This window comes from Musa acuminata, chromosome BXJ2-6, assembly GCF_036884655.1.
Source record: "Musa acuminata AAA Group cultivar baxijiao chromosome BXJ2-6, Cavendish_Baxijiao_AAA, whole genome shotgun sequence".
Classification (NCBI taxonomy): Eukaryota; Viridiplantae; Streptophyta; class Magnoliopsida; order Zingiberales; family Musaceae; genus Musa; species Musa acuminata.
In genome coordinates this window covers 4052964-4075012 of record NC_088343.1, presented here as the reverse complement: position 1 = coordinate 4075012, position 22049 = coordinate 4052964, and the positions used below count along the sequence as shown (strand labels likewise).

The 22049-nt window shown below is 36.8% G+C and overlaps 2 protein-coding genes across 2 annotated transcripts; one reads left to right on the top strand and one right to left on the bottom strand.

Annotated features, from left to right (window-relative positions):
- The first annotated feature begins 198 nt into the window (after positions 1 to 198).
- On the top strand, positions 199 to 16681 carry LOC135614301 (ubiquitin-like-specific protease 1D). The gene is made up of 14 exons (XM_065111502.1): positions 199 to 573; positions 2082 to 2133; positions 3519 to 3610; positions 3688 to 3956; positions 8153 to 8207; positions 8693 to 8766; positions 8860 to 8889; positions 8990 to 9085; positions 10154 to 10256; positions 11718 to 11809; positions 13973 to 14095; positions 14673 to 14787; positions 15708 to 15815; positions 15909 to 16681. The coding sequence occupies exons 1-14, from the start codon at positions 322 to 324 to the stop codon at positions 16053 to 16055; spliced, it is 1608 nt and encodes a 535-aa protein (XP_064967574.1). The 5' UTR covers positions 199 to 321; the 3' UTR covers positions 16056 to 16681.
- Positions 16682 to 17176: 495 nt separating this feature from the next.
- On the bottom strand, positions 17177 to 21422 carry LOC103986846 (protein RER1A). The gene is made up of 4 exons (XM_009404961.3): positions 21283 to 21422; positions 20786 to 21150; positions 17811 to 17991; positions 17177 to 17387 (listed from the first exon to the last, which is right to left on the bottom strand). Exons 2-4 carry the CDS (start codon positions 21136 to 21138, stop codon positions 17337 to 17339), a joined length of 585 nt encoding a protein of 194 aa, XP_009403236.2. The 5' UTR covers positions 21139 to 21150; positions 21283 to 21422; the 3' UTR covers positions 17177 to 17336.
- Positions 21423 to 22049: the final 627 nt, after the last annotated feature.

Sequence of the window (22049 nt, the reverse complement as noted above, 5' to 3'; positions counted from 1 at the left end):
TATTTACCCCTACGAATTCTAATTATATACATATATATAATCCTTCGTATATTAAATACCATAAAATATGAAAATATTGATTCGAAAGAATATTTTTCGAATAATAATGTTAATTGGTATTTAAATGTCTCTATGAAATAATGGATTAAACATAAGGCTATAAACGTAAATATAAGCCTTCTTTTCGTCGCTGGAAATAAGCAGTCTATGCCCGTCTGTGTTGCTCCCTTTGAGCCCAGTTAACCGTCGCTCTCTTCCACTTTTGGCCTTCAAATGGCGAAAGAGCCTCCCTAGATTGATTGGAAAGTGGTGCTCCCCGGGATGGGCGACGCACCGCCGCCGGAGGTCGAGGTGATCGCGGCAGCGCCTGGCCTGGGGGAGGCGGCGCAGGCCCAGGCCTCGGAGCTCGCTCAGATCTCCGATCATGAGTTGCAGGGGAAGATCCAGCGGGTGCTGAATCTTCTCTCGTCGGATATCGCGAGCCGGTTGGCCGACATGGGCGCCAAGTTGCGGGCCAGCCTCTGCCAGATGCAGACAGAACTTGATCGGAGGAAGCTTGTGTATGTCCCCAAGGTACGTTGATGATTCCCTTGATAGATATGTGTGTATCTTTGATGTCGTGGTTGAAAGATTTTGGGTGCGATCATTGGGAGAAGAGGAGATGAAGATCAGAACCAAGACTGCTGTGAGAGAAGAGGGCGAGCGTGTCGTAGGTTTTTAGTTTTGGTAAAGCATTTTTGCCACAGAGGCAAAAAGATAGGGTTTTGGGAGTAGATTCATCAACAGACGAATAGTTCATTCCTACTACCCCCAGGAACAGACATAATATTCAACAAGATACATGAGAAAGAAAACATGGTTTTGACATCTTTTAAAGAAACCCGTACCCCAGTTAAAATGTAAAAAATATATAAAACCCAAATAAACTTCAAATCAAAGTTTGTTATACTGCTCGGTACAGGCGATACTTATCAGTTCGATAGAGGACCAGTATAGATAGTACATCAGTATGCCCCATTGTATCATTTGTCGGTGTGTTTGGTATAGTTTGGTACAGCTTGGTATGTACCATACCGATAACTAATCGGTACACCAGTACAAATTGGTAAAACAAACCATGCTTCAAATATTGGTACATACCAATAAGTTATCCACGGATGATGGGAGAGTATGTAGTTAATCAAGGTCGGTAAACTCGATTTGGTGGCAATTGATGATTGTCTTTCTCTTTTATCTGGTTTTTTGCCCTCTCTTCAGTCGTATTTACTCTTGTCTGTGCTGTTTAACTAATGGCTGAGTAAATTGGTAATCTAGAACACAAATCTAACCAGTCTTAAAATTTTTGTGGAGTTATTAAGAAAAATCCAATCATTTTTGGTTGTTTTGAAATTCCCCTTCCCAAGTTCTTGTTATTCCAAATAAAGGATTTTAATAAAATTGAATGTAAATTATTAATTCCATAATTTTCTCGTTCCAAGGAAGATGAAGAGTGCATCATGTTGGAACAGATATAAAGAATACAGGGAATATAATTTTTTGTTGCTTTTTTTTTCAATGACAAGAGAAAGTGATATGAGTCACAAAATACAGAACATTGCCTAATGATTAGGTGATAGAGAGACAAATGAGAGGACTTTTAAGCATGGTTTGTCTTATCGAACCGTACCAGTGTATCGATCAACTGTCGGTACGGTATGTACCGGGCTATACCAAGCCATACGGAGTGTACTGACATACGGTACATGAGGCCGTATTAATATACCACCCATACCGGTCCCCTATCGAACTGGTATGTACCGTCCATACCGAGCGGTATGCTGCGTTACGGCAAACCTTGCTCTTAAGGAGGTCATAGCATAGGTGTACTTTGCAGTAAATGCAGATGGATATCTAGAACAGCAATGCTGTACTATGATTTCCTTATTTTAAATTAGAAAGAGCACAAGTTAGCATCCATGTCAAATGTCACTTAAGATGACCATCGAGTTTGGTTATTATAGAACTGTACAACACTAAAATTTACTTATCTCATAATTGATGAAGTCAATGGTATTTTCTGTTTTACTGTTCTTTTTTTCCAGGATGCTGGAGAATGCAATAGCATCACTCAGTCAAAAAACACAGAACCACAAGGTATAATTTGAGTCTTTTTCTGCATAATTTGGAAAACTCATTCTCAAGAGCAGAGGACTTGCACAATAATTTGGACAAGTTTTCTTTTCAGCTACTGTCATAAAGCATCATCATTTTGATGCCATTGTTACGCAATAAGTCATGATGTCAGTGAACTAATCAATTATGAAGATCATGATGTCAGTGAACTAATCAATTATTAAGATCCCTTGGATTTTTTGTTTCATCTAAATTTTTCTCAAGTCTTATGGATAATTTTCAGCTGTATGTTATTTTGTAACCTGTAATAATTAACATGCTACTCAATAATCCAGATATAGATATGTTTCTAGTTAAGCATTTCACATTTACATTTTTAGTTTTTCACATCATGAGAAGGAAAGGAAGCACTATTGACAAATGTATTTTTACTTCTTCCCCCTTCCTCTTTGAAGGTTGTATTATTCCATCTCATATATTGACTATCATGTAATAAAAGAAAAGGTTGTGAAGAATTTAACTTTGAAGATCATTCTTTCAGAAACTTAGTTGGAACCTCACATCTTGTTCTTTATGTTGGACACTTTAATAACTTGGGATGTGCTTTATGGTTTAGTGGAATGCATTAATACAATTCTTTTCTGAAGGTTGTTAGAGCTTGTTGCCTTGACCCTTGTTGGAGAATTATAATTTGTTTTATTGATGAGCAGTGGTGCAACTTCTATGGGTTCAGTCAGGTTGAAGGTCCCTCCTAACCTGAACCGCTGTTCGAATTTTCCAAACATTTCAGGTTGTGCAAGCAGGCTGGGTCAATATAGGTCTTCACTATTCAAGTTTTGTATAGCAAAAACTCAAACTTAAACATATAAGTATAAAAATGGTACTAAATGAACTCTCCTGATATCTTGCATATACCTGGTATTGCCAAACCAATTTGGGTCCACTAAACTTGGTCATGTCAAGTTTATTACTGATGAACAACTAGGAGTAGTCATCCATACTGTTTTGATGGCCAACCATTTATGGAACTGGTTATTTACATATCTCATAATATTGATTTATTTTGCCAATGAAATGCAGACCCGTATGCTAATTTTTCTAGAAGAATATCAATTTCTGAACTTAAAGATGTCCAACATAACTAGATCACATGGTCCAAATGCTAACTTCATGTATAAGTGTTGTTTCTGTCACAGGAATAAATAAAACCAAAGAAAAGGGAGGGAAAAATGAACAAGGAAAAATGCTAGCTGACCTGTTGACTGCCTGAAACCTTTAATTCTTTAAATTCGATATGTTACCAATAAAGAAGTTCTTTTCTTTATTATTTGAACTTTGCTATAGTACTTACTAATTTATCACAATTTGGTTGTATTTAGAGTTGCTTACTGTTCACTCACTATCAGGTATGGTTGAAAATTACAATGCAAATTATACAACAAAAAAATCTCCTTCACATGCATTTTCTTCCCAGTTGATGGAGAAGTTAGAAGCCCAGGTGAATATCTGTCCTTGCTAAACTTCTAATGTTTGTCTAACTTCTCTAGCAAAGGTGTTTTCATATTATTTCATCAGGCAGATGCTGCATGCAATGAGGACTCGAAAGAAATCAGTCAAGACAAGGAAGAAGTTTCTGGAAAAGATAAATTAAAAAAGCCTGTGAGAGGACATCAAATTGTAATTTCTTCGCAGCCAACTAGGTTTTCTTCCAGGAAAACTCCTTTCAGATGTGTTAGCAGCTTTTCTAAGAAAGACCAAGAGAGGTCCTCAAATGGTGATTGTAAGGATTTTGAATCTTTTGGTCCTTCTCCTAATGAAGGGAAAACCAACTCTGCTGGCAAAAGGTAACATTTAAATTTCTGTTGGAATTTTGATATTTTATTTTAGATTTCTATGTTCCTTTAGTGATAGTTGCTCAGATCAAGGATTCAATTTGTTCTAGTATCAATAACAATTCTTGGGTAGAGACCCACAATTGGATGAACTGTGTGTCAATACAACCCCTACTGATTGACATGGGTTTGGTCAGGGTAAGAGAAGAGGAGAATCAATAGAGATGGAAGAGGGGGGGAGGAGGCAAAGGAGGAGGAAGAGGCAAATGAAGAAGATGCAGAGGAGGAAGAGGCAACAACAATGACACAATGGGGACAACAAGGTGACTGCGATGCTGCAAGGAGGTGGAGGAACAGCGGAGAGAGAGAGAGAGAGAGAGAGAGAAGAAAGGAAAATAGAGAAAGATAGTCGTGTGACAATTATCAGGGTATTGATATTGGGCAGTAGGTTGACCATTACCATTTGGCATTGGTCTGCTTACCATTTTGTAAGCCTGGTATGGGGAGTTTACCTGGTGGTGCAGTTGGACCGGTAAATACTGACTTGTACCGGTGGTATTTTAAACTGTGACTCAAATATTATTAATACTTTGATTGAGCTCAATTTTCTGCATCAAAGTTGATGTAGTGCTTTTGGCGTTATACTATGATAAATCTTAGAGGCTATCTTCAAATTCAATATTATTTTGTAAATTTAAGTTATGGTGGCTGTGCTCTGCAAGAACTTTTCACTTAGAGCTAGTGGACAATCAAATGTTGATTGATGCTTATTCTTTCACTTACTCAAGATGATGCTAATGTATATACTGATTTGATACTTGTCAATGTTTCTAAAAGAAATAAAACAATATGCATTTACTGATTCTTTAAGCAAACTACTGCTTTTGAGACAATGTCCTCAACCTACAAGAATCAAGGATGGAAAAACATATTCATCAACAAACTATATCCATTTTAGGTGTTATATGAATGAAGTTCTGACCTTCTTTTCCCAATGAATAGGCAACCAACACCTGTCTGAAAAATACTTCAAGAAATCTCTGGTTCTGTCTCTTATATCAAGTTTGCTAAGGCATTAGAAAAATTGGAAGAGGGTTGAAACATGGCTAAATTTTGGCATGCTTTCTTCGAGAGGATGTTTGATCTACCATATTGTAACATTGATCAGAGTCTTCAAGATTTTCTATCATGATGTTATTTATTTGTTCACCTTACCTTTGATGTCTTTGTTCTTCTCTTTGCTAACGACAACATTTATAGGTTTCCTTGGAATAGCTAAATCGTGCTTTTTCCCTTGAACCATCTTTCTAGCTTGTTATGCTTCTCGTCAACTCTTTAGTTCTTTTGATGATTGTTCCGTGCATTTGCCCCCATTTATCCTTTATGTTCCATTCCTGTGGCCAAAAAAAGAGTTGATTGCTAAATTTTTTAACATGAAAAATACACCAATTTCCAAATATGTGAATCTAAAATGCATTTTGGTGGTTCCAATCCACCTGTGTTCGATGTACATCCAAATAATTGGTTTTCACACTGATGTTCCATGCTCTGTCTCACATTAATACATTAGATGAAGGCCTAAAAGTTAGATGTGAATTGATTCATGGTTATAGATTCTGATGAAGTTTTCCACTGGCTAGCTATCACCTTATGCAACTATCCTCTTTTTGGGCTTGGGGCCAGCAGTAAAACAATAACAATAAGCACACACAGGTCAAGTTATGTAGTAGTCCAGAATTAAATTTATTTTGGACTTATCATATCTAGGCCAAGTTCTCATAATAGAACAGACCAATAACGGCCTAGTGTACTAAAAGAGAGAAAATATGAGTAGAAAATATCTTTTTATTTTGAAAACTTTATGTGAGCATAAAAAAGCACAAATGACCAATTCATACCTTTGGTGATCCACTCTGGTAAATCAAGTCTGATTGTAGTTCTGTAAAATTCTGATCCTAGACAAAAAGGAGGCTTTCATAAATTTTCGATCAAATTGCTGAATAGGCTAACTATTTATTTGAGTTGAAATATCTTAGAAACACCAAAGTTTATATCAGAGTGTTGTTCAAAGACTTTTGGTCATGTAGTTGTCTTATTAATTACGTTTAATTTAATTAACGGTTAGTTGTTGGCAGTGATTGCAAAAGGCGCTCGGGCACTCGCCTAGGCGCTTGGGCGAGGCAAGGCGAGGCCCGAGTGCCTCGCAAATGTCCCAGGCGGCGCGCTTCAAACAGGCGTCGCCTAGGCGCTCGCCCGAGCCCAGGCGCTGGGCGCTTCGGGCGAGCGCCTGGGTAAACCAAGGCGACCGAACCAGAATTTTAGGTCTGGTTCGGTTGTTAGTTGGTTCAATCGAACCAACTAAACCGATATAACCCCAACTCTAACCATAACCCAACACTAACCTGCTGCCGCTGCCGCTCTCGATCCCGATCTCGATCGCGATCTCGTCGCTCGTCGCTCGCTGCCGCTGTCGCTGCTCGCGCCTCCCGCGAGCCCTCCCGCTGCTCGCGCCTCCCGCGAGCCTTCCCGCTGCTCGCGCCTTCCGCTCCCTTTCCCTTTCCCGCTGCCGCTGCCGCTGCCGTCGCTCGCCGCTGCTTCCTCGTTTCTCCATCAGGCTCAGTATACTCTTAATATTAAGTTTATTTGAATTTTGAAATGATTAATTTCTGTTAATAGATTAATAATATATTATTTTGATTTTAATGTTGTTAATTTTTATTTATTTGAAATTATTGTTAGGTTTCAATATAAATGACAAGTGTAGAGAGCAACTCAATAGAGTCTCCAATGGTATCAAAAAAAGATCTTGCATGGAAGTATAATAGCATATTTTTATTTAAAATTTTAAATAATTATATTATATATTTTTATAATTTAGCGCCTCGGGCGTTTGTGGACCTTGGCGCCTTTTGGTACCTAGCGCTTTTTAAATCACTGGTTGTTAGTGGTACCCTCATGCACCAGGTTTTATGAGTTGACTGAATGACCATTTAAAATTCCTTTGTATAGTGTTGCTGATTCATTTGCCAATACTGCAGGGAACTGTGGACAGACCAGTATGTATTGTTCAGCATTTTAGCACCTGAACCTCATGCTTTCACACTAGTCAATCGCATTGCCAATGGTGTGTCAATACATGAGTAGTTGTATACTGTCATGTGGCATGCCAGTGTGTTTTAGTACGCCTTGATAAAGGCAAATATTGCAATTTCTGCAGACCAATAATTCTACATATGTATGCACCTAAAACTGTTTACTATACAGTGAACATATATATATGCTAGGATGTATGGTTCTGAGGTGTAACAAATTTTATCTATGCCATAGATATCTGTGGTGCGATTCCATGCTGAAAACTGGCTTTGCAAAAACTAGGAAGAGCCTTTTCTTTCCTCTCTTAATATTGAAACAACGATTCACCAATTGTAGTTCCAACCTTTTGTCCTTCATTTCCTTAGCATGTTTAGGGAGCATCCATTTTTTGTCTAAATGACTCACAACAGATCCATTTAGGATTGTTTGATGTGCTTATAAATCAAAGTGTTATATCCTGTTTTCTCATAAATGTTATAGACCTTGTTATTAGTAAAAGTTGTGATGGGCTTTACTATTCGTGCATTGTTAGACAACAACTACCATGGTGAATTTTTGTGCAGACAAATATATCATTTCCAAGTAACAGAAAACTTAATCTGTTTTGTTGTTTGTTAAAACAGCTTGCGGTCCTAACAGTCTTAGTATAGCACATCCTTAGATGCATTGATTTCTGGAGAAATAATATTCACCTTTTTTATAATAATTTTTTTTCTTTTGTGTTTCATATCTTGCTTTAAGCATCTTTGCACTATGAAACTCAACATGTAATTGAAGATTGAAGATCTCTGTGAATAAGATCCATGAAAACATTTGCATTCTCATTGAACTGATTATCTATAAGCTTATATGTTATAGGTGAAACTTTGCTAAATATTTCCACTCAGATCTACTAGGAATTTTGCTCTATATTAATTATACTATTACAAATGTCTTGGATATAGGTAGAGGGTGACATAGGTTCAATCTATTTTATTTTGTTCCTTTAGTCACTGTAATGCTTCAAATTTATCCGACGATGTGCTTGAATCTTGTATCGTATAAAGCATTGACCAACATCTCATATGCATTTTCTTTTGATGATAATTTGTTTCTTGTTTGCAATACTTTCCTAGGAGGAGAGCTTCTGACTTGGAGGGCAGGAATTCAGTAGCCTTGAAGTTTAAGAAGGTGCATTGTGCTTGTTTATATTTTCCAAAGTGTATAGTTATATATTATTAGCAACTTCACAATTATTTTGTTTGAGTCCTATTTATGTGGATTGTCGAGTTTCAAAGTTTGACCATGAAAAGAGAAAAAGTAATTGATTTTATACCTAGATTCAAGTCTACTTAAACAGGACTTTAAACTTAAACCAAATCTATATATAATTCATTCAAAAAATGGACAGTAGTAGTGAAATTTTTTTTAAAAATCATCTTAATCTTAGAAACTAATCAACTATAAATGACTCAAGCTGGACCTTACTAAGGACTTTTCCGCAACTTATCCTGTGGTTATTTGCCATTGTTGCTATATGGTCTGTGGACTCTAATTTTAAAGGGCATGTATCTCTAAGACTCTAACATTGCTCTCTTTAATCTTTATCTAGTTTCTGATGTGGTTTGTCAATACATGTAAATATTAAGTTAATTATTTTTTATATTTGTAAATAGGTTCGTGAAGTTGTTCTAGTGGATGAAGAAGAATTCCATTCTAGACAGTCAACAGGAGTTGCCTCTGACAAATGGTGACACACTTTTGAACTTCTGTCTTCTCTTTATTGACAAATATCTGTTTAACCAAGTATGTTTTGCTAATGAGCAGTATGTTTTTTTTCTAGGAAGGAGATGATGGTTTATTATCCTTCAAGGTGCATAATCTCTATGATTAGTTGAATATACAACTTATTTGCCTATTATTAGCTCCAAATTCTCACAATTTAATATCTGCCATTGTTCACTTTACAACAGAGATGACCCTGAATCTGTTGAGCTCTCTTATGAGGACATAAAATGTCTAGATCCTGAATCATACTTGTCATCTCCCATAATAAATTTTTACATTCAGTAAGTAACCATCTCATATTCTCAAAAGTTTTTCTTGGAATGTCAAATGTACTTGATTCTTTCTGTACATCACAAATATTTTTCAAATATCTGTTATTTGACATGAATGGAAGTTCCACTCATTAAACCAATTGCATGGATGACCCTGGCCTAGCCTAAATCAGTATATTTTTGGAATTAAAACATCTTAAGATAAGGTGCCACACATTTTATTCCCCTGCAATCAGAATTTCCAGCTTTAATGACAATAGACATTTTCTATTATGGAACCACTGTGAAGAGTACATCTGCTCTATGACGAGAAAGAGACACTTTGTTTAAATGATTGAAGTTTTAACCTGCTTCAGTAAATCAGTTTGCTTATCTTCATAGTTTGGATTTTTTTGGATTAGTTTTCATGTGTTTCCAGTCAGTGTAGTATCTTAATTTAAAATTGTGTGTTTGCCATGTTCTGCTCATTTTTCAGTTGATAACTATCTCTGTGTCACTTGCATTCTTTAACCTATGTTTGATATTGCATCTTAATAGCTTTTATGTTTTCTAATTTTTCACATTCTTGTCCTTGGGCCTTGGGGAAGCTTAGTAGGAAATAGGAATCATCTCTTTTCTGCAAGGTGTCTAACTCTCTTCAGCTATTTTTTAATTCAATTGATTCTCGTTGTTTTTTAATGGTTGGACGATCCCGTGGTGTCGATTTCACTTTGGTCTATGCTTAGGCATGGATTGCTCTTCTGAGGCGTATGACCATACCAGTTGCTCAAGTACGGTCCAGGGGTCTTGTATGATGCTAAAAGTGCACTAATACACCCTAGCCACTGTTGTTTGCTCATATAGATCGACATGGCCTTATTAGTACTTTGCCTTTCAGTATGTACTGGTCTTTCATAGAACCAGGATAGGAACATTACTTGGAATGACAATCCTTTTTCTTATGCTGTTTTCATGTTTGCTCTGCATTTGCTTGGAATATCGTTAATGCATAGAATTTTTTTTATTTTGTTATGATCCACATTTACATAGTATTCACATTACTGTTTGTATATGGTGACCACTGCTTTGTTGCTTTAGGTACCTGCGAAGGCTTCTCTCTCCAGTTGAGAGACCAAAAGGGGATTATCATTTTTTCAACACCTACTTCTACAACAAACTTGAAGATGCTGTTTCATACAGGGTATCACTTTTTTTAACATGTTGAGATGATGATCTCTGTACCCACATATTGCAAATTTGTCTGAAGTAATGGAAGCTTTTTCCATGATTTATATATTGCAAATATGCTTGAAGTAATGGAAGCTTTTTCCACGATTTATTTTTTATCACCTCTGTAAGAATTTGAATAAAAATCTGTTGCTAAGGATATCTGGTGTTTATTCATGATGGATCTTGATGGCTTTTTGGTCTGATTTCTTTCATTCAGTAGGCTCTCTTAAGGATTGATGACAAGCTCTAAAGTTCTGCAGTATAACTTTCTTTGATTATTACTTGTTTGTCATTGTTAACATACCATCTTCCTTATCAGAAAAAAGGGTTCTCTTCAATAACATTTCTTGCTTCATGTTATGTTTGTAGCTCTTCTTGCGATTGCTAATATTTGTCTTTTCTACCGTTAGATGTGATGAGAAGTTGTGGGTTTATGTGTCCTTATATACAATTTGTTTGCATGGAATGCTTCTTGATCTTTATTTAGTTGTCTGATCCCCATAATTAGATGTCCAATCTACTGTTTGTAGTCAGTGGCCTATATTGGAATTGTAAAATTAGGCCCAATTTGCATTGCTTTGTTCAGGATTGTACTGTAGGACTTAAGATGACTGTGATGCATATTCTCAATGATTAATTCAAATTATAAAGTCAACTGTGTTTGATATTATGGAGTGGCCGAACCTTAAACCACCCCATGTGGACCTGACCTTGCATGTACTTAAGACAACAAAATTTTGGTTATAATTTTTATTTTTGACTGATCTTTGTCCAGTTTTTGTTTATTATTTTTTATCCTGATTATTTTATGATGTTTTAGAGCCTTATTTTATTTTTTAGTCCTTTTGATGCTAAAAAGTCATATTATGTATATAGATAGGTTAAATAAGTCCTTAAGCCTTTAGAAATTTTCTGGAAACTTCTAGAAGTGTCTTTAAATAGTATTTTTCAAAGTTATGAGATTTCCTGAAGGAAAAAAAATTGATCAGAGAGCAAGGCCTGAAGTTCATTCAATGTAATTCTTAGTATTAACACTTGGGGGAACTCTTCTTGAATTGGAGACACCATGGTAGAAGGGTCAAACATTATCTGTTGAAATATGCTAATTGTCATGTTGTCATGGTGACCTGCCGAAATAGCACTGAATTGGCACGGAAGGCACCTTACCATCACTGTGTGTGTATCAGAAAGCTAAAGGCTTTGACTCCGTTAGCACTTGGATATTTCTGAAATATTTTTTATGGCAACCACTTGTAACACAGTATCTGACTTATTATTTTAGCCTGTGTAGTTTTATAGAGTGGGTTTAATTGCCCGCAATGAAGTTTAGCTTTATAGCATAAGGATTACTTCATAGCATAAGGTTTACCTAGTTTGCCTCCTTTTTCTGTTTCACTCTATATTATAACTGACTTAATCTTTTACTTAGTAGGCTGACAAGGCATGTTTTGAGAAATTGAGGAGATGGTGGAAAGGTGTAAACATATTTCAAAAATCTTATATATTCATACCCGTCCATGGAGAGTTAAGTATTTTTTTCCCTCTTCTCGAGAATGAAGACTTTAAACTTTATATTCTATTTTTATGTGTTTGACATAATGATAATATCCATAAGAATTATATATTGACTAAAGAATTTAAGGAGAATCCTGCAGAGTTTTAGAAGACTTGCCAATTTGTTGAAATGATTGGTTTTCTATTCTGTATCACTTTATTCTGAGTGCCTGTCTAACCATTTGATGAAATCTTTCTGTGGCAAATTTCTCTGACAAAATTCCAAAGACTAACATAAGTCTTCTACATTCATGGACATTTGTTTTAAGAATATCTGATAGTGATAAAACATGTCCATCTGCCAGTGTAAATTATCAAAGCAGGGTCATTTTAATTTGTTATGCTGATTGCTGAGTTACAATAGGGGATGAGTTATACACTTTTCAAAGAGTGCATGCTATGTTTTGATAAAGAATATTGTCATCTTTCCCGTGGATCTATAAGCATCACCTGTCTTATCTTTTGGATTAATGACAGTAGTAGTCCATGTCAAACATATACTTAGTTTCTTGGTGTTAATATGTATGAAAACTGTTAGCATTATGTCTCATCTTCTATTAGCTGGATATCATGTCACATCTAGCTGGCCCTCATGAATTGACTATAAGGTCTATTTGGTTCATCACCTTCTGTCTTAACATTCTTCCACCCGAAAAAAGAACCACCTGTAGAAAAGTGAAAATAAGAAAGAAATGGTGTGTAGTTGGTGCAAGTTATATGAAGAATTTACAAAACTTCACCTTTTGCAGGTGGCCTTCCATGTTTCCCTTTGTTTGCTTGACTGCTTTGATCTCAGAAATTGCTAGTTCCATTAAGCTAACCCCCATAAATGGATCTAGAATGGGCTTGTGGTGCATCAATGAAGTATGACGCAAGCATACTGCTATTCATCCTGTCATAGGAACCCCATTTGAGCTCCTACAGTCACTGATTTTTCTTAGTTTATTAAGTAGCTAATTACTAAGGTGAACAATTCCTCTGAAGGAAATGTGGAGTCACAAGGGTTGAAGGTGGTTTTAGGGTGATGATTCTTTATTAACTAACTCCTTTTTCTTATCAGAACAAGTGAAATAGATATTCTGTTCAAATTTGAGTAGGCTGATCAGAGCTAGCTTTCTTGCATATTTTCTATTTATTAGCTTGACTACTACTGTCTTCTTCCTACTGATCTATAAATTCTCTTCAGCTGTGTTGTGTATTTAGAATATGCAATGAATGGTATCGTTGGCCATGACCTACACCCTAGTGTATTATTGAATTATGCATTGTGAAGGAAACTAATTCTTATTGTACTCAAAACACAAGGTATGGCTGGACTGGTACAGCCTGATCTATTCTGGCTTGTCATGTGAGGGTATACCGGAATATACCACATTACCGTTGGGGAAGGGAGAAGAGGGGAGGAAGAAGGAAGGGGAAAAAGAATAAGGAGGAGGAAGAAGAGGAAGAGGAAGTAGGATGAGGAAGAGGAGGTGGTGGAGAAGATGGAGAAGCAAAAAGAGGAGTACCAGATAAAGGAGGAAGAAGCAGAGGAACAGCGCATAAGGAGGAAGTAGTGCAAAAGAAGAGAAGGAAGAGGAAGGAGTAAGAGAAAGAAAGAGGAAGGAGGAGAAAGAGGAGGCAAGTATACCCGTAGGCAGCTATGCACGGCGGAGGTGTGTAGCGAGGTTGTGGCTTAGGCGTAGGCAGCTGTGCACAGTGGAGGTGTGCGACGAGGTAGGGGCAGAGGCATAGGCAGCTGTGTGTAACAGAGGTGTGCAGCATTGTGCGTGGCATGCACAAGACGATTAGGGTTAACACAGACAATGTTTTCCTTTTGATATGGGTGGACCGGACAGCAGACTGAGAGCGGTCTGCATACTGCTTCATGCCCGTACCGGTATGTACTGCCTGGTACCGGGCGAAACATCAATCCTTGTATCTTACAATAAATGCTTGAGGACATCTAGATTTGTAAAATTCTTTTGTTTATCTTTCTTTCTGCCAATTGAATAGTACTTGTTTATTTCAATTTTTTATTTAACTGGTAGTTTCATTGCTTGGACATTAATGGAATTTCAAAGATATGCAAATGATATTTTACGAAATGCTGTCATCTTCTTCCTGACATAATTTTTTGCTTTTCGTAATCAGTATGCATTGGAGCTTGGTGATTATTTGTATACCTGCAAAAGAAGATGAATGTGGTCCAATTGTACTTCACTTGGACTCGTTGGGAATTCATGATAGTTCTTCAATATTTGATGTCATCGAAAGGTAAGTTGTGCACGAGATTTTTAAAGAAAATGTACCTAGTGCACTGTATGTGTTCATGACAATGTTTCTGGAGTTGTTCATGACTCATTAACTGGGTAAATTTTGGACAAACAAACACTTGAATGCAGTTTTTGGAAAATTTAGTTAAAGTATAATCAAATTTAGACCAATTTTGACTTTCATCAAACATTCAGTCTATAAGAAATTTTCTCATTTTCAGGTGGAGGGAAAAACAAGCCATAGTTGCAACAGGATTTTATAATAATCAAATCAACTTCTTTAATTAAATATTAGACCTGTTTCATGATGCAAGTTCTTTGTTGCATATCGTGATATAAATATATCAGTCCATGTCATCGAATAGAAGTATTTCACAATGATGTTAGCATGCTTAATTTGTTACATGGAAAGATTGGAAACCAAATTCCTTTCTCTGTCCATGTGCCTTTTGCATTGTATGTCTTCTAATCGTAGTTTTCTCCATTTCTAAATGACACAAAAGCTAACTTACCTCTGATATTATAATGATTCTTTTTATAGCTACTCAACAAATCTAATATGCAGTTGCTAATTGCAGATTTTTTAAAGTGGAGTGGAATTACATAAATCAAATTTCTCCTCGTCCAGACCTTCCTATTTCAGAAAGGATATGGAGACATCTTTCACGTAGAATTGAAAAGAAAAAGATTAAGGTAAACCATTTCTCAGTGAGCTAGAAGAAATAATTTAAGCATTAAAGCATCTGTCAACACATAATTTGTCGTGACAAGAACCTTGCATTTTGTTACCATCATGCTGGTCTGTGGTGTTTATCTTTCATTTTCAAACATGAAAATGTTTGTAATATCTTTCTAGATTGATGTTGTGCATGTGATTCTTGTTGCTTCCAGTTTGGTGTTTGGATAAGTTGACTGTAATAAAAAATGTTCAGAAGAATCTCTCTCTATTAGTAGCTCATCGTGGAACATGTGGCAAAATTTTTTTGTCCTAACTTCTGAAAGCATCTGTTATCTGGTGGCATGTTACAAGGAAAATTAGGTGAACCTATGCTCTGGCTAGTGTTTTATATTTTTGACTGAGAATTATATTAATCTTTGGAATGCAGAAACTTGGATATTGTGTTATAGATGAAGATTACTAATTAGAAGTTAATAAAGGGAAATCATAAACTTGTTTTCAGAATGGGAAACCTTTAATAGTTTTTTTATATCTTTCTTTTGTTATATAGCAGAGCTGAAGATGATACTTCTTAAGAAGATTTAGTTATTATTTTGAGCATTGTATCTCGAACTATTGTGTATTAGTCAAGGTCTTTCAAAGTATCAGCTTCTTGAGAGCTGGAATTTGAAGTGTTCATGTTTGAATGTTGGCATTAAGAATCCTTTGGAGCTCCTTATAAGCTTTTATTAATTCAATGTGAACTTATAATGGTAATTATTTATATATGTCAACTAATCCCAGATTCTTCAATTACAACTTTGATAAAATAATTCCAAGCAAATGTGTAGAGATTAAAAAAAAATCATTGCTATTTTAATTTTATGCTTGTCACTGTCAGTACCAATTTCCATATAGAATGAGCTCTAGTTTCATATCTGCTTACTATTATCAGGTACCTCAGCAGAAGAATGAGTATGACTGTGGCCTTTTCGTGCTGTACTTCATGGAGAGGTTTATGGAAGAGGCACCTGAAAGGCTTAGAAAGAAAGATCTAGCTATGGTAGGCAACACATCCCAAAGTGCGCTATAGATATTGCTATATGCTGTTTTTAATTTCTTTTTTTTTATTATTTTCTGTCCTTGGCTTAAATAGTTTGATAGAAAGTGGTTCAGACCTGAAGATGCGTCTGGCCTGAGGAAGCGGATACGAGATCTTCTCCTTGAAGTATTTCGCAGTGGTAAGATCGAGGATGAACAAACAGAATCAACATCCTCTTCTAGCTTCTCCGAAGATGATTGACAGCAATGTTTTGAACCTTGCAACCTGTTTGGACACCTGAAGTGAACCTGAGAACTCCATGAGTTAGAGACAGCAAAGTAGAGGAGGCATATGAAAAGTGAAGAGGGGAAAAAAGAAGCCATGCCGTCACCAATTCATGTTTTCAGGAATATCTAAAAAGCCATTACTTGGTAAATTTTTGGTTGTGCATTAAATATTAGCACTCTCAGTTCATCGGCCTATCCCCACCACAGTAAAATTGTTCAGCAGCAAGCAGGAAAGCAGGCCTTGGAAGAACAGTGGGCCATGTTACTTGTTTAGCTCCTCCCAAGAGAAATATGTCATTTACATACAGTTTAGCTAATTTGTCCACGGAGAGAAGAAATATTGCGGCTAACAAAAGTGACTTGAAGCTTGCTAGAACATGCATAGGAAGAAAACAAATTATGTGAATATTTTACTGTAAATTCAGAAGATATTTTTATATCTGCATGAAAACATGCTTGGACAGAGGTGAGATGTATTGAAGCAGGTTGGATTTCATGTAGGGTAAACTGCCTTGTATCTGCATGGAAATATGCTTTGACAGAGGTGAGATGGATTTCATGTAGGGTAACTGCCTTACTTGATCTTTATTTCCTTCTTTATGTAGGATGGTCTAAAGTTTTAATTGCGTTCTACGGTTTGTTTTAATCAGCCTGGTCAAAGTGGCAATTTCAAAACACGTAGCTCCATAAAGCTAGATATGGTATTTTTGTTTATTTTTTAATAAGCTTTTATTCATGATGTTGTATGATAGCAATCAGTATAAAACCTTAGGGTTCTCTTCCAGCTCAAACGGATCTTTGTCATAGGACATCTTTCATAGAAATAGCAAAGCCTGAGGCAAAGCTTTCGTCACCCCCATTCTCTTTACATTGTTCTGAGATAAAAGAGTATTATAAAATGATTAGCGGATAATAAAATGATTACCGTCAAAATTAATGTGCCATGTTAAGGCCAAAACGAAGAGCAGAGATATATATGGCCGATGCAACCTTGCATTGGCAGCCGAGGCTCTTTCATTATTAGTAAGGGGGCTTATTAGGATGCACATGCAATTATGCAACAGTAACATGCAATCTTGGAGCACACTAATCAGATCAAATGGAAGAGGAAAGGGTCACATTACTTGAGAAAATTCATCCTGACATGTATAATATTGTACTCCAGATTCTAAAGAGGAAAAAAAGGAGGTATATTTAACATCAGTATAGATGACAGAAAAATAGGTGTATGTATCCCTTCTGTCCTAAACGGAGATCAATCCTTGGATGTACTACTGCTTCCAGGACCCTTTTTCCCACCGTATCTCTGTATGAGAGACAAATAAGTTTAAATGGAAATATAATCAGGTAATAAAACGAATGAAGAATCAAATTCATCTGACATTTTGGCTAACGTAAATAGAATGAATTTAATATAATGGTTATCCAAGCTGTCGGTTGTCCCAACTCCCAAGTATACAAAAGATCAAGCTAGGCTGCAATTCGCATTCTAACTACAATAACACAGGTTCTTTGCTGAGCTTACTAATGATCCTCCCATCCGTACCATTTTAAAATATTGATATGCATATCGCAAAAACAATTAATAAGAACAGTGAAGAAATTGTGCTGTATACTACTATGACACAGGAGTTCGTTGCTCAGTTCGATATGGCATATTGCAAAAACAAATAATAAGAACAGCGAAGAAATTGTGTTGTGTCAGAGGATGGTATGCTAAATCACTCACCTGCTTCCCTGTGTTGAATGGAACATACTTGTACTTTATCATATGTACGATTTGTCGCTTCATGGTTAGGACAAAAAGGACGATCCAATAACACAGAAGAATGGGCCAAAAGACAGGGACATCAAATACAGATAAGAAAGTCATCACAAAAGCCACACACAAAGCTTTTGTTATGGAGTACCTGCAAAAAGGAAGGAAAATTCAATTAAGTTCAAATTGCCCTACTAGATAGATATAACAAGAACTTTTTAGCAACAGAATATTTAGGACCAAATAGGAAGGTCAACCTCCAAAGTAGTCGCACGGATCAAAATACGAGGAGAAACATGTATATAAATTCTGCAAATAACAATCTTTATTTTCTCTCCACAGCTTCCCATCTGCACATGCATGTTTGTATAATTGTATTCTTAGCGTGCAAGATGGAAATCATATGGCCAGAAATACTGTCTGGTAAAATACAAAATTTAGAAACCAGATTGTGTTTGTTTTAAGTTAGGATCCACACTTCATGTGTTTTAAGTTAAGTGTGAATGTGCTCAGGCTTAGTCCATTAAATCTGAACCAAATGGCTCATAAAAGACACTTCTTTGTTGCAACTGGAACTTAGTCACTGAGACAATTAGCATGGATTTCTGACAAAAATAATTGGATTTAGTTCCATATTACAGTCAGGAAGTCTAAGCTAATAAATATGTTATGGCCATGATAATGGTAACCTACTTTCTTTGAAAGATATAACAAAGTCAATTCCAGACCAAGCTTAACTTATAAGAATGCAGTTGCCACCATCTGCCACTGAAAACAGTGATAAAAGGACCTAAAAAGAGGACAAACAGGGGAAACACATTTTAAAAATAAAAGAAATTGAGATTACCGGTTGCTAGTGTCAAATCTACCATTCCTTCCACTCTGTTAAAGCCTCCTCTACTTTCCATGCTTCCGTATGATAAGAAAAAGTACTAAAAGCTTCTATTGGATTTGGGTTTGTGAGAAATGAAGATCAGTAAAGAAGTAATAATTCGAGTACCGGCTTACTGGAGATCCCTATCCTCGAAAAGAGAGCTACCCGGAACTCAGCATGGTTACCAATGCCAAGGACTGTCACAGTAACATCAATGCAACCTGTTATCTAAAAACACTGCTCAACCATAAAATCTAGTTGACAGACTCATCGTCATAATATACACATTGATAACCAACTTTTTATGGCCTGCAAGATTAAGATTTAGAACATTTCACTTGTTGCTTTAAGTATAAGCTAAGCAACCTGACAAACAATATATTCTGGCATAGCCATGCCAACATGACCCAGAAAACATGATAATAAGTAGTTTACCATATACCATTTAACCAATATGTAGTGGCCCATCCCTCCTTCCTATGCGGAGTATTAGAATGTTCATTGCCTAAATCATTGATATTCTAGTGGGAACACTTGATACAACAAAAATCATCCTTTAACTTGAACAGGGACTATACCAGGATGACACCCCATCTCAGCATGCATATGAAAGCCCTTATCTATACACATGCAGACCCCCATAGAGTAGGTTGAAAGTGTCCTCTAACAGCATTTGTATTGACTTGGGCAACCAAATAGGCTAAATGAATTGTACTGAGTGGGTTGCCAATGTGCTTAAAATGCTTTATTCAAATCCATCATAGACTAGTCATATTTCTCCTTATCCATTCCTCATTTCCCGATACCAAACTATTGGGATTGTCAATCGTACCCCACATCCTTGCATCTCGCCAATCTGATGGTAACCAAAACGAAAGCCATGATGCATCCTTCTTATCGTAGCAACCATTCCAGTGGAGATTTTAAATGGCTTTGTAATTCATGGCTAACAAAGTTTAAGGAGCCACTGAATTGAAGCTTGAAAGAAATGACAAGAGTATTGATTCTTATTTGGTCCACATGAATACTTTGAAAAGTTACATATGAGGTCAGTTTGAAGATTGGGCATTAGGCCCAAATTGACATTGGGTTATGAGGCCCAAAATAGTTCAAGATTTTGTAACCACCTGATTGATTTGATTAGTTACTTACTGCATCTATCTATTGTTACAAATTATGAGGTCAGTTGGCCAGCATGACAATTAAACTTTAAACTCCAGTGAAAGCCTTAAAGTCACTACAGTGAGTTGAGTTGCATTGAAACGATGACCAGAAAATTTCCAGGAATTCAGAACATACAAGGGGAGAAGAAGGAAAAGCAATAAAACATCATCAGAGCAATCAGCGTAATAAAGAAAAAGTTCTTAGCACCATTCCCGATACTTGAACCATAAAACATAATCTTGAACATAGTTTTTGGATTGTGCAATACGAGGCTTGATTTTCATTTAGATTAGGAGTAGAAAGGATAAATAATGCCATACAAAAGGAAACTGCACGATATCAAGAAGTACATTAAACGGTCACAAGATGGATCAATTTGAAGGCAACAAAGAGCTAATTGATAGTCACAGTGGCTAGACATATCAAACTGCCTTTTTCTTTTAACATAACAACTTATACCTTGCAGTAGCAGGACAAACCATAAGAAAAGATGCACCTCAATGTAACAACAGTTTGAGCACCAGGACAAAAAATAAAGGGCTCTCAAGAGAATAATATTATCTAATTTTCAGATTGCAATAGGCAACACAACATCTTCTTCAACTGGCCTTTGGATACTGATTGATACTAGAGCTAAACTAACATGACTACGCAGCTCCGGTTGTCTAAGTTAACCAATAGTCATAGATAGAGAAGAAGACTGCAGACAGGTTTTGTTGATGGACATACATGATTGCAAACAAACATTAAATCACAGAAAATTTTCAGAAAATAGAAAAGGATGACAAAAGAGATTATAAGCCGATTACCATAGGATTAGATGAAAAGACAATGAATATGAGGAAAATACCCTATAAAACACAAATGTACTCAAGAATTTGAGATCGAGAAAGGTATGTCGAGTTACCAGAACTTGAACTCAGGAAGACGGCGAATGAAGGGTTTGAACTCATCAGATCCCCTCGTCGGCAGCGAAAGCCCATCCGACGCCTCCAGTTCCGGATCCACCATCGGCGAGAGGAACCCAATCAAGAGATTCAGCAGATAGATCCCGAGCCCGTAGGTCACAATGTAGAAGCCCTGGACGAAGTAGACGCGCAGAGAGTAGATGAGCGCCACCGCCGTGGTCCCGAGCCATCGGCCGACGGTGTGGGGAGTAGATCTATCCAAGTAGTGCTGGAAAACCCTAGAAAAATCGCTTCTCCATTTCGCCAGCGGCACCGACGCCGCTGCTCCTACGTCGCCAAAACTTCCATCCATAGATTAGATGAACTGTTAACCCAAAAGAAAAATAAAAGAAGATAACACAATCTTCCTTCAAGAACTCCATCCAGAGTTCAGATCTAAACGAAAAAGATCCGAATGAATGGTCAGATATGGATCCGGATGGGAATGGGAACTCACCTACAAATACCGTAGGGATCCCCGCGATTCAGTGCCAAATGAGGCAGCGTGATGAGAGATCCTTGGACAACGGAATGGAAGGCAACCGGCGAGGGGGGGAGAAGAGGATCCACCGGCGAGATTGGAGGCAGAAGGAAGGCGTCGCCGGAATGGGAATCGTGGGAAAGAGTGAACGGCCGCTGGCTTTGGCGTTGTGTGTGTTTACGTGTGAGGGTCTAAAAATAAAAGTAATTAAAATATTTATAAAAAGGGTGCATTTTCGAATAAACAAATCCGTAAGTTTTAAAATTTTTTACCCTATTTTAAAAAAAATCTCAAACAATATCCCAAACCACCTGAAATAATTATTTTATCCTTATCTTTTTATGTAAAATAAAAGATAAAAAGATAATTTTAATATTTGATGACGGACTTCGTGGTGGCGGATAACACTAGTGTCAACGTCGATGTAGTTGCAAGGTAATTTTGACATTCGATGACGGACTCGATGATGGTGGACAGTGCCAGTGTCAACGTCGACGTAGTTGTCTTTATCCTTTCGATGACAATAAAGTTCGCTCTCATCACGACACTACCCACCTCAACGAGGATAGCATTTCTCATGCTAATATCGTTGTCTCATTGGCCCCCAAGAGAAACGAAAGGTGAGTCCTTGAGACATACTATCAGCCTAACACTTATGTGTTCTTCTAAGCTTCGCTTATGCATCGACATGACTCACCTCATCTCTACCCTATGCCATGATCCCCTTAGTTACAATTGACACA